At 41.2% G+C, this 12,484-nt stretch overlaps 1 protein-coding gene across 3 annotated transcripts in view; it reads left to right on the forward strand.

The window, feature by feature from the left end:
* Cab39l (calcium binding protein 39 like) overlaps positions 1-12,484 on the forward strand; it is a 108,945-nt gene that overhangs the window by 82,815 nt on the left and 13,646 nt on the right. For all 3 annotated transcript variants that reach the window (XM_031362927.1, XM_031362926.1, XM_031362928.1), the window contains 2 exons: positions 3,955-4,014; positions 6,201-6,266. In XM_031362927.1, the coding sequence (XP_031218787.1) occupies positions 3,955-4,014; positions 6,201-6,266 (126 nt within the window). The remainder of the gene's footprint in view (positions 1-3,954; positions 4,015-6,200; positions 6,267-12,484) is intronic.

Raw genomic sequence — 12,484 nt, forward strand, 5'->3', positions numbered from 1 at the left:
CCTGGATGTTTTGTACCTGGATTTTTTTAGGCTTAATATTTTCTTTGACTAATGTATTCATTACTTCTATCTTATCCACAATGCCTGAGATTCCCTCTCCTATCTCTTACATTTTATGGGTGAGGCCTCTGAGGTTCCTATCCAAGTTCCTAACTTTTTCATTTCCAGTTTTCCTTCACTTTGAGTTTTCTTTATTCATTCTGTTTCTACTTTCAAGTCTTAAATTGTTTTCTTCCTTTCATTCCACTATTTCTTTATTTTTTCCTTGACTTCTTTAATGAGCTGATGAGCTGAGCTAGATGGAATTCAGTAACAAGAAAGAATGAGCTTATTCTGCACATACATGTGATATGATCCCTCAGTTTTAGTGCATGACCTCTGTGTGTATGAATTTGAGGGTAAGTTGTTGTGTATATCATATATACACTCAAGTACAGATGTATGAGAGAAATAGACACATGATTTACCACCTATACTATTATATGTGTACATGGGAATTTCACCCTATTGTAGTATATTTCCCTTTGCTTCCCTTTTTTTCCCCTGGTTTTTGTTTTTGTTAATTTCAGCTTATTGTGTCTATTGATTTGAAGGTTCTGTTCTAGCAGAACCCCTCCTTTGATCTGTCAGGTGCTCTCTGGCTGCCCTGGGGAGGTTAGTCCTCAGTAGTCACACACACACACACACACACACACACACACACACACACACACCTGCACAGTTCACAGTGTCTGCTGCAACCCATAAAGATATACCAACTTTTAGTCGCACAGAGCATGGAAAGTTCCACAAGCTGCTCAGGAGGATCTACCAGACTAGGGAGGGCAGTTACACATGAGGGTCCCATGTATCTGCTTAGAGATTGCCCAAAATGCTCTGCATCAGCTTAGTGTCCTGGGTGCCTTGACACAGGAACTAGTTAGACAAGACCCTAGCCACGCTGGGGAATGGAGTGAGCCCCCATAAGTGTTTTCCTACTTGAAAATCCCAGTTCCAAGTCAGTTCTGTTCCCTGCTCCCTTAGGATAAGTAATAACACATCTCCATATAATAGCACAGTGTCTGTCAAGCTAAAGACTCTTGGCATTGTGGTTGAACTTAAAAATTATAAAACTACAAAAACCTCCTTTCAGCTTCAAAAAGAAGGGAAAAGCTTGCTGAGCTGCAGAGACCTGTCATCTCAGCAGTCAGGAGATAGAAGCAGGAGGATCAAGAGTTCAAAGCCACTCTCAACTACATGGGGAGTTTGAAGCTAGCCTTGACTACACAAGAAAAGTAAATGTTCCATATGGTTTATATAAATTCAAATTAGTACACTGCTGTGGAAAACAGTATCTCAGTACTTCAGAAATGTAAAATAAGATTATCATAGGACTTAAAATACCATTAATGAATATTGCCAAAGAAAATGAAGCAGATGTATTGAAGAATAATTAATGCATCATTGTTCTCAATAGCCAGGAAAAAGAATTCACTGACAGACAGGAAAATAAATAAACGAGGTAGGGACTAGTGAGACAGCACACTTCAAGCCTGGCAACCTGAATTTCATCCCCAGAACAAAACCACATCAGAAGCCAAATGTTTGTGATTGTAGCACCTCTGTAGTGAGATGAGAGGCAGAGAGAGGAAAACCATGCAGAACTTGAGGGCCCTTAGCCTGGAATGTGCAGCTCAGTGGCAGAAACAGGAGAGAACACTGCTCAAAACAAAGACAGAAGACAAAAAGACAACTCCCAAAAGTTATCCTCTGACATCCATTCACACACTTGTACCCACACACTGAATACACATCATACATACAAGCACTTAAGAAAAGAAAATATGATTATACAGAATGTACTGGCAGGAAGGGCATGGTGGATCAGTGCTGCACACTTGAGTTTAGACCAAGAAGCAAACAGCTGGAGGGCTGGGTTCCAGTACTCCTTCCAGCTGAGCTTCTTGAAAATTGAAATACCCTCCAGTCCTAGCCTCAAGGGTCACTGCAGCCCAGGAGTTCAGAACCAGCCTGAGCCTGAGCAGCATCATGAGACTTCTCCTACAGAATAAAAGAAAAGATACCTCTCTCTCCCAGTAGCCCCGACAGCAGCACTGCACTGGGCCTTTTAGGGACACTTAACCCAAGGTCTGCAGGTGAACCTCAGTACCATGGGGAAAATGCCATTGTACGATCTTTCACAATATCATCTGTATACCTTAGATGTACTCACAGCTTTTAAAAAAAGTTAACTCAAAAATTGTGCAAATAGAAATAGGGGGCTAAGGAGATGCCTCAGAGGAGAGGCATATTACAGAGGAACTGAATTTAATTTCAGTCCTATTTTCCTATAGCTTGCAGTAGCCTGTATCTCTAGTTTCAGGGGATCCAATGTCCTCTTCTGGCCTCCACAAGCAACTATACTCACATGCCTGCATACATATGTGCACACATGAACACATACACACACAAATACATCTAAAAAAATAGTTCCAAGTAGAATCAGTTGAAATTTGCCAATTCCACTTCCTGACTCTTTTTTATGTATTGGGGAAATTTTAATTAACTTTGTATTAAAGTATTAAACTTTATTCTGGAAAGGTTAAAAATCATTTTTAATTGAATTTTTCACAATACTTGAGTTGGGTATTTAGCATCTAAGTATATAAAAAGGATTAAATGGGACTTTTTTTCCCCAAATATTGAAGTTAAATGAGGATATGACTTAGGTGTGAGTTGAAGACAACCAGAAGTTCTGTGTACTTTCTTTCAGTTTTCTGCAAGTTTGTATCTGTAGTAAGAGAAACTTGATTCTCTTGAACTCTCAAAGGACACATTATGTAACTTAGTAACTCTCAGTGTGTATCTCATGGCCCATTCACCTGCAAGTAAGCAGACCACGCTCAGATGGCATGATAGATGTCACTCCTGTGCTTCTGAGTCCAGCAGCCTCCTTGGGGTTGTGGGAGGTAGATAACTCAACAGGTACATCAGGTACTACCCAAGCCTGATCTGAATTCAGTCCTTAGAGACCACTCAAGTGAGGAAGGAGAGAGCCAGCTCTGCAGAGTTCTCTCCCATCTCCACATGAGTGCTGTACACACATGCCTCTCCCAGCCATAGACATACTCAACAGGAAGAAATTTTAAAAAGGAATCATCCAAGTGGTTAGGGGCTGGGGAAATGGTCCAGCATAAAAAACTGGGTGTACCACATACCTTCCTGTTACCCCAGTGCTATAGAGGGCAAAGATAAGAGGATCACCAGGTTCAGTGAGAGAGCCTGTCTCAAAGGACTAAAGTAGAGATAGAACAGGACCCAACATCACCCTCTGACTCCTACCCATACATAAGAAGGTGCACTTGTGTGCACGTGTGCATGTGTACACACACAGAGACTCACACATTAGGAAAATACTGAAAGATCAGAATCCTTATAAATCTCATATATTAATTTTTGAGGTCAGGTTTTATGCCATTCAGAATTCTTGGTTGAAAATGGTTAGAACCAGACACAGTGCCTGTGATCCCTATACTCATGCTAAGGCAGAAGGACTACTTGAGCTCAGGAGTTGGAGGTCAGCCTAGGTGTGTGTGTGGGGGGGTAGCAATTAGTTACTAATATTTGATAATGATCACCAAACTATCTGAATGTTTATTGTAATCACAATGTAGAAGTATTCTGTAAATTTACCTCATAAGTGTTGTGACTACCCCTTAAATTATTTCTACTATTTAAAACACTTGGGTTTGACACTCAATGTTTTACCATTATTTTCACCTGAAACAAATGAGCTTTACATCTTCCAGTAGGGGTGGAAATAACTCTGTGATGCAATGAAGTGTTCTTTTCCAGCTTTCATGTGTGTCAGTGAATGGATTTATCAAGCCATAAAGGCAAAGGTTATTCTTTATGTAATGAATGATAAAGGTCTCTAGTTGTAGTAATTTTCCTTCACTCCTTGTTCTCTTGTAGGATTTGTTAACCAGACATAAAGTGTTGGTAGCAGACTTCTTAGAACAAAATTACGACACTGTAAGTAAATCATTTTTAAGGTGTCTTTCTTTCTCCCTCTTGTTACTTATAGGCTGGTTGGGGTCCTTTCATTGTATTTTAGATGAAAACCACATGTAGGTAGGGAGTGCAGAAGGCTTGTGCACTGGGCTGGCAGTCTTAAAGGCTTGTAGTTCTAAGACCTGAAGACTGAGGACCTGTGTCCTTCAAATCCAGAACCTAAACAGTTTTCTAGCTGCCCAGGACTGAGGCTTACTGCTCTGTTCCAGATGCCTGTTGCCTGGCACCTGGAAGGAAGTATGTCCTATGTAGATATCTAGTCTTCTGAGGTGAGTATTCCATTATTTGGTTGCTGTTACCCACTCTGAGTTCTGGTCACATGTGGTGGCTCTGGCACAGAGAAATGACATTGGGCTAAAAGGAAAGGCTGAAAGGGACAATGAAAAAGAACTAGGGGACCCTTAGATTTACAATTAACATAATTTTCCTGATGAATATATTGATCTATAAGATGTCATATGTTGAGCATCTTTTTGTTGCTGTGACAAAATATCTAAGAGGAATAGCGTGGAAGAAAGAAAGCTTTATTTTGGAATATGGTTTCTGTGCATGGTCTCTTGGTTCTGTTCCTGAATCTATTGTGGGGCAGACATCATGTTGGAAAACATGTGGCAAAGGAAAGATATTCCATGACAGCCAGGAGTCAGAGGGAGAGTCCAGAATCAGAAGACACCCTTCAAAAACATGCCTCTAGGGTTGGAGGAGATAGCTCAACAGCTATAACATGTGAACTGGGGTTTGGGTCCCAGGACCAATTTAAAAAGTCAGGTGGGCATAGCAGCCCCCCCAGCAAGCCCAGTTATAGGACACAGAAACAGAGGATCCTTAGAACAATCAGGCCAGCCACTAGCTAAATAGGTGAACTCTTGATTCAGTAAGATATTGTGTCTCTTATACTGTAGAGCAATCAAAGAAGACAACCATTAACATGTAAACATGCATACATGCACACTGCACACACACACATACAGGAGGAAGGGAAGAATCATGACCCTTAGTGACCTATCTCCTCCTAAAAATCCATTCAACTATGACCTCATCAAGGGATTAGCCTATTGATGAAGTTGGCACTCTTATTATCCATCACTTCTCAATAGCATTGAAGCTGATAACCAGGTTTTCAATATACAAGCTTTTAGAAAGAGCCTCCATATCTGAACTATAACCTTTTCCCTGTGTTCATGAATAGAATAAAATGTAAAGGAGAATAGTGTGGTAACTTTAATACAATCAGTGTAATTGTACTTCTCAATTCTAAATCAAACGCTTTGGTAGGTGTGCACAGAACCCTGTCACTCAGCACTCTAAGGATGTCCTGTCCTTCTCTATCCCTGAGCCTTTTTGCTTCTCGCTAGTTGTCCTCCAGCTGCAGTGTTCTCTGAGTAATGTGCCCGCAGATGGTGGGAAGTTAGTACCAAACTTCCCCAAGAGATGCTCTGTGCTCCCAAAGGACCCATGACCAATGACTATCTTGAGGAAGATCCATGCCCATGGTCATGGATGCTTGTGAGAATGGATGAACTTCATACAGGCCAGTAGGGTGACATGGTCATTGTGTAGCAGTGGTCACCCAAGCTTCACCTCTTGACATTGCAATTTGACAGTCCTAAGTCCTAACTATAATTTAGTCTTTTCCCGCAGCCATCAACTACACAAACAAATTTCTTTAAAATAAGTTATCTTGAAGTTTTAATAGATGTTTTATCAGAATGATTTATTTGGGAGGATTCAAAGTTATTCCATCTTTCAATACAATTTCTAATTCGTAAAACTAATGAGCAGCTGTATCCTTTATCCCTTCACCTCCCTATCTTTTTGTTTTGTTTGGTTTGGTTTGGTTTGGTTTGGTTTGGTTTGGTTTGGTTTGGTTTGGTTTGGTTTTTTCAAGACAGGGTTTCTCCCTGTAGCCCTGGCTGTCCTGGAATTTACTCTGTAGACCAGGCTGGCCTCGAACTCAGAAATTCACCTGCCTCTGCTTCCCAAGTGCTGGGATTATCCTCTCTGTGTCCAGGACAGTAGTGAGATTCTGAGGCATCCCTGTGAGCAGTGTGGTGCAGTGGGTCTGATGGGACCTCCTGAAGGAGTGAGCACACTTCTGCTGCAGAGGATACACTGCCACTCTTACAGACTTACTTTCTTCTTCTTAGATTTTTGAAGACTATGAGAAACTGCTGCAATCTGAGAACTACGTGACAAAGAGACAATCTTTAAAGGTAATACCAGATTTTTTTAAGTCCTTATAAGCCAACATCTTGTTAGCAAACAGTATCCACTCTGCACAAGTAAATACAGAAAACTTTGATTTAAGAAGTGACTTTAGGGGTCTGTTTTATGCTCTGATAGAGCTTTGTACCAAGATAGCAAAAATAGCAAGTGTATGCTGAAGTCAAAAGTAGAATATTTCACTAAGGAAGAAAACCAAACCTAAGCTGGCTAAGCAGAAGAACCACATGGTTCTCTCCTAGGAATATTCTCAGAGGTGAAGAGAAGCTGGTCAGATGGCTAGGAGAGGAGTGAATGTCAGGAAGGCTCAGTGGAATCCTAGCAATCACTTCAGTGTGCCTTACTATAGAAATGACAGAATAAACCAGTCCAGTGCCCCTTCTGCAACTCTGTGCAGGGCAGTCACAGAAGTAACAGTTCAAAGTGCAAAACACAAGTGTGTAAATTCCCTCTGGTCCTTGTTTGGGAAATGACAAACCTAGTATTTTTGAATGGGAATAACAACTGTTAGCTATCATACAGTGTTTATAGCAGTCTAATATTATGGAGCTTCTGTGTTAAGGGAAGCAGTTCTCTCAGTGTTATAAAATACATTTCATTGGCAGTTTGCATTCCCCACCACTTTGGACAACCAGTGTTTAGCTACAGTTTTGCTGTTAAACTTCAGATGCTCAAATTACATTCATAACAAAGAAACAGAAGGAATAGTTTCTCCCTAAGAGTAGATGGTAAATATCAGCTAAGCTCAGTAGTAGGACAGGAAACTTGACTGGAGTATACAAGGCCTTGAGTTTGATAAGGGAGACTGAAATGCTTATGTGGAAAAGAAAACTGTCTAATTGCATAAATAAAACCTTGCTAAAAGAAAAAAATAAATAAAATAAAGCCTGGCAGAACTTCACTGGAAGAGAATCTGGGAAGAAGTAAGAAGAAGGTGTAGTTGGCTGGGAAAGAAAGCAAAGTAGGGGTAAAGCAGTGGTGAGAAGCTGGCTCTGAGGGTAAGTTACTCGTCCAGAACCCATAAACAAGGAGGATGCATAGGCTGGAGAGACAGCCCTGACGTTAAGAGCACTTGTTGCTCCTCTAGAGGATCCGTGTTCAAGTCCAAGCACCCACATAGCAGCTCACTGTAACTCTAGTCTCAGGGGATTTTATGGCCTCTATTGGCCTCCAAAGGTACTAGAAGTTCCATGGTACACATAACACACACACACACACACACAGGGTGCCGGTTCTTAATTATCCCCAAATGCTGGGTGAAGTGTTGAGGGAAAGCAGTGGGAGGGAGAATATTCATTCAGTCAGCAAATATTAACATGCTACTATTGTAGACATGCAGTAGCAACAAGCCAGCACTGTGACCCTGGGCTCTGAGAGCAGGTGATCTTGCATGGCTTCTAGGTGCTCTAAGGACTAAAAGAGAAGATTAGCAGACTGAAGGGCCATGTTCCAGAAGAATCTGGAATGTTTCCACTAAGAAAGAAAGCATTAGTCAACAGAGACATAGTTCTACTAGGCAAGGTTTTGTATGATGGAAAGAAAGCCATGTCTAAGGGGCTAGATGTGTGCCAGAGCAGCTGGAATGGCAGCAAGGCCTCTCTAGCAGTTGGCTTTTGAGCAGAGACCTAAGTGTGACAATGTAAAAAGAGTCCAAATAAGTATGTTTGTGTTAAGACCCAGAGGCAGAAGCCATATCCCTATGAAATGCCAGTGGAAATGCTCATGAGCCCAACACAGTACAGCTCTGGGCCCTAAGTACCTGCCCTCCCTAGAAAAAGGAGCTCAGAAATGGCCATTTGTCAAGAACAGGTGGGTCAATGCTGGGGCTGCACCTCTGTCCTTCAGATCACTGTTGGATTTTCGCAACACTTTTTGTCAGCTAGTAATCCTATGCTAGCCATGCAGTCAGGACAGTGACACTTGTGGGACAGTGCGTACGTTCTTAATATTTCATGCAATTTTAAATTAAGGTAATGAACTTAAGTTTGTTTTGTGCATATCTTTACATTTCTTTCACTGTGGTTTGCATTAGTTATGCTATGCCCCCTATATTGATGCTATCACTGTCCCAACTTCTGATTTAATTGGCAGGTCATTTTCTGGCCAGTCAATTAGCACTTGTTATTGAGGTTCCCCTTGCATAGAAGCCAATGCAAGATGACCCATTTAGAGAAATTTTGTGCTGTGCCAGAGTTCCTCATATTGAGGCCAGTGATGCAGGGAACTGAACTCCAGGTGGAGAAGTGACCTCAAAACAGTATTGCCCTATGTCCAAAGATGTGCTGAAGCTCCCTGGTTAACTGTTCGTGACTGGAGATTCTGAGACAAGGAGTCCTTGTCTTTAGTTGTACACTCAGTGATGAGCAGTCAAGGTCCACTGGACAGCTCCAAACTCACGATTCCACAGATGGCTCTAGTTAAACTGAGGAGGCCACAAGACAAAAAGGCCTGAATGTGGAAAAGGATTCTGGGGCTCAACAGGGTGAGAGAGAGAGATGAGAGTAGGAAATAGAAGTAACAGGAATATATCTCATACACAGAGTTGTCACAGAGAAAATTTAATTTAGGCCTATATAATAGCAGGACAGCCAGAGATGCTTATCAGTATTACAGGAGAGAGGTAGCCATTGGAACAGTAAAGAGAGATGAGAATGCTTTGAGGGCCAGCATATGAGAAATGGCTTGGCTATTTCCAAAGTCCTTTTAAGTATAAGTCTGACATACTGAGCCAACATAGAGTTCCTATGTGGTTGAACCTAATTGAAGGAGAAAAGATGAGAGGTGTGGTCTTTAGAACTGATCCATTTTCAGCAGTGACAAGAACTTGAACCAAAGTTTTCCTGACTCTGAGACCTCAGGCCCCGTCAGAAAGCTAGTGTCCTGTCCCTTTGAGCCTATCTTGCCTTTTCTCTAACAGATTGTCTTCTTCCTACACATATCTCCATTGTCTCTTCTCTAACTGTCTTTGCCCCCACCTTATCCTCTTTCCCTCTTCATATTTTAATATGATTCCAACAGAGCTTTACTGTGGTAAGAACTACTGGCTTTTTTTTTTTAAGATTTTTTTATTTTATTCTATGTATATGAGTACACACTGCAGCATCTGGTTGTTGGGAATTGACTTTCAGGACCTGTGCTCGCTCCCATTGGCCCCGCTCACTCCAGTCTCCGGTTGGACCCACTAGCTCCAGTAGATCCCGCTTGCTCAGTCCCTGCTCGCTCTAGCCCAAAGATTTATTTATTATTATAAATAAGTATACTGTAGCTGCCTTCAGACACACCAGAAGAGAGCATCAGATCTCATTACAGGTGGTTGTGAGCCACCATGTGGTTGCTGGGATTTGAACTCAGGACCTTTGGAAGAGCAGTCTCTGCTCTTACCTGCTGAGCCATCTCACCAACCCTGGCTTTTTTATTTGTTTATTTTTGTGGTACTGGGGATGGAACCCAAGGGCCTCAGTCACTGTGCTGGGCATACTCCTGCCCAGAACTATGAACTATAGGTATTTATTTGTTCAGTGAATCAAACTAAGTTCTTCAAGTAAATATTGCTAGTCACTAACCCTACAGTTTACTTCCCCCAGAGTTCAGTCTCTGGCAGGTTCTGAGGTGGTCCTGAGACTAGTGGGCTGATGAAACTGGTGCCAGCAGGGCACATCTGTGTCCAAGAGGGGAACCTATCCATCCAGCCAGCCCTGAGCTGGATACCATAAGTGGGCAAGAAGTTTTCTGTCCTCATTTTCCCAGTGCCCTTCCCCTGCTCAGGGGCTCTCCACTTGGGGGCCTGGAGCGGACCTTTGTACCTAATCCAGAAACACCTGCAACTTTCTCGCTCTCCTGCTTATTTACAAATGCTTCTGTTCCCCTGAGGCTTGTTTGCTGTTCTGCATTAATCTACTGAGACCTGCTTTTCTTGTTTAAATTCCTTTCTAGTCTGATTATGTAAAGAAGAGCATTGGGAGCAGAGAGGAACAGACTAAAGTATGTGTAAAAATACAGAACTATGAAAAGGTGCTTCAGGGAGGGTTGGCTTTAAAGTGCTGGGTTTTAAGGCAGAGATGCTACTGAAATGGTGCTACATCCACCACCTGATGCAGGGAAGCTAAATGATGAATGATTAGACTGGTTCCCTTATCAGCATCAGGCTTATTCAACATGGCTCCTGCTCTCAAAGAGAAGAGTTACTCTGGGGAACTCTGCTGATGCAAGCTTGGTTTTTCCTTAGGTCTGTGGTAGTAGCTACTATGCTAATAACAGCATTTGCTAATATGGACCCTGTGAGGTTTTGCCAGTGATGTCCCATAATTGTAAGAAATGAGAAGTTCGACTGTTGCAGTGGCAAACAGCTTCATCAGCATAAACTGGCTGACATTTTAAGCCATTTTTTGATTCCAAAGTACTTGCTACCTGCTGCCTTTTTCAATCATGTTCTAAAGTTTCCTAGATTTTCATGGTCTTAGGATACTTAGACTCCTGGTGCCAATAAAATGTAATTAAGAGAGAAATTCTTTTCCCTTGTATGCTGGAGCTTAGGAAATTATTTCTTATCTTCTTCAGAAGCTTGGAATTTAAATTTAATTACTAGCAAGAAAGATTATAATTAAAAGGAAGTTTGGTGAGTTTTTTTGTTTTGGTTTTGTTTTGGTTTTGGCTCTGATCAGTTTTATTAAAACAGCACATTTTGGGGGAGAACCTCTTAGTTACACTAGCTACATGACTAAGTAAAATGATAAATGATAAATGCTCCATTTATTTAGAATAACAGTCCTGCTTTGTAATTCTTTGTATTGCACTGTGGGTGGTTCACTGTTGTCCTTGTCACTGTTAATTAAAATAGATTGACAGGTAATGGCCAAAAGACTTGAAACTAAACATACTTTTCACATCTTAATTAATACAAAGCTTGAATAAGCATGGCTCTCCAAAATAGAAGAATAGAAAATTGCTTATTACTACCTGTAGCACTAAGAATATAGGAGTCGTTCCAAAGTAATGCCCTTACTAAATTAAAGAAATCTAAGCTAATCCATAAAGCACTTTAGGGGGGTAGATATTTCTCTCTCTCTCTCTCTCTCTCTCTCTCTCTCTCTCTCTCTCTCTCTCTCTCTCTCTCTTTCTCTCTCTCTCTCTTTCTCTCTCTCTCCCTTTTTCTCTCTTGATTTCTGAACATGCTTACTTTAAGACCATAGTTTAAGAAGGAAAGATAGTAGTAACAGGTCTGGAGCATGTTGAGTTCAAGGTCATGGGTATTTTGTGTGTGGGAGTATGGGATTCTGGGGATCCCAGAGTCTTAAACATGCTGTGCAAATGTTCTACTGCTTTAGCTATGCTCCCAACCCTTCATTTTTCAAGACAGGGTTTTCTCGTGGAGCTACTGTAGGGTGAGATTTATAGCTCAGTTGGTAGAGTCCTTAACTAGTATTGACAAAGCTCTGCATTCAGTCACCAAAGCTGCATAATCCAGGTGTGATGACACGTGTCTGTGAATCTAGCACTAGGGAGGTAGATGACAGAATTCCAAGGTCATCTTAAACTGCATAGTGAGTTCTAAGCCAACCAAGGCTACATGAAATCCTGTCTCCAAAAAATAATAAAATAAAATAAAAATCCATTGTGTATGTATACTACAATTTCTTCATTCTGTGCAGAATAGAAAAATACAAGCCTGTACTCTGTATAAAAACACTAAAGATCCCAGATAGCCAGAGCAACCCTGAGGAAAAAGAACAAAGCCAGAGGAATTACTGTATCAGATTCCAAGATATTCTCCAGAGCCATCATAATTAAAAAAAAAAAAAAAAAAAAAAAAAAAAAAAAAAAAAAAGACAAGTAAAAGCATGGAATAGGATAAAGGACCAGGAAATAATCTAACCATGGAGTTTCCTTTGTAACTAGTATTTGTATTACATTTTTATTGTGTGTTTGCTGGGTAGATAGGTAGATATTTTTAGGGCTGAAAAGCCCTTGGTGGCTTTCCAGTCAGGAGTGCTTTCTTTATCTTGAAGGCTGAGGAGCCCTTTGAGCTAAAGGTTCAGGAAGGCCACACTCCTGGCTCCCTCTGGAGAGGCACTTGTAATGTTTCCAAGCCTCCTGGAGAGAGAAAAGAAGCTTGAATGTCCAGATAAAGACAATCTAGGGAAACAAATATCTCTCTGGGTTACCAGATGAATTTCAGGTGGGGTTGGTGTCTTAGTCAGGGTTTCTATTC

The sequence above is a fragment of the Mastomys coucha genome, unplaced genomic scaffold (genome assembly GCF_008632895.1).
Source record: "Mastomys coucha isolate ucsf_1 unplaced genomic scaffold, UCSF_Mcou_1 pScaffold9, whole genome shotgun sequence".
Lineage (NCBI taxonomy): Eukaryota > Metazoa > Chordata > Mammalia > Rodentia > Muridae > Mastomys > Mastomys coucha.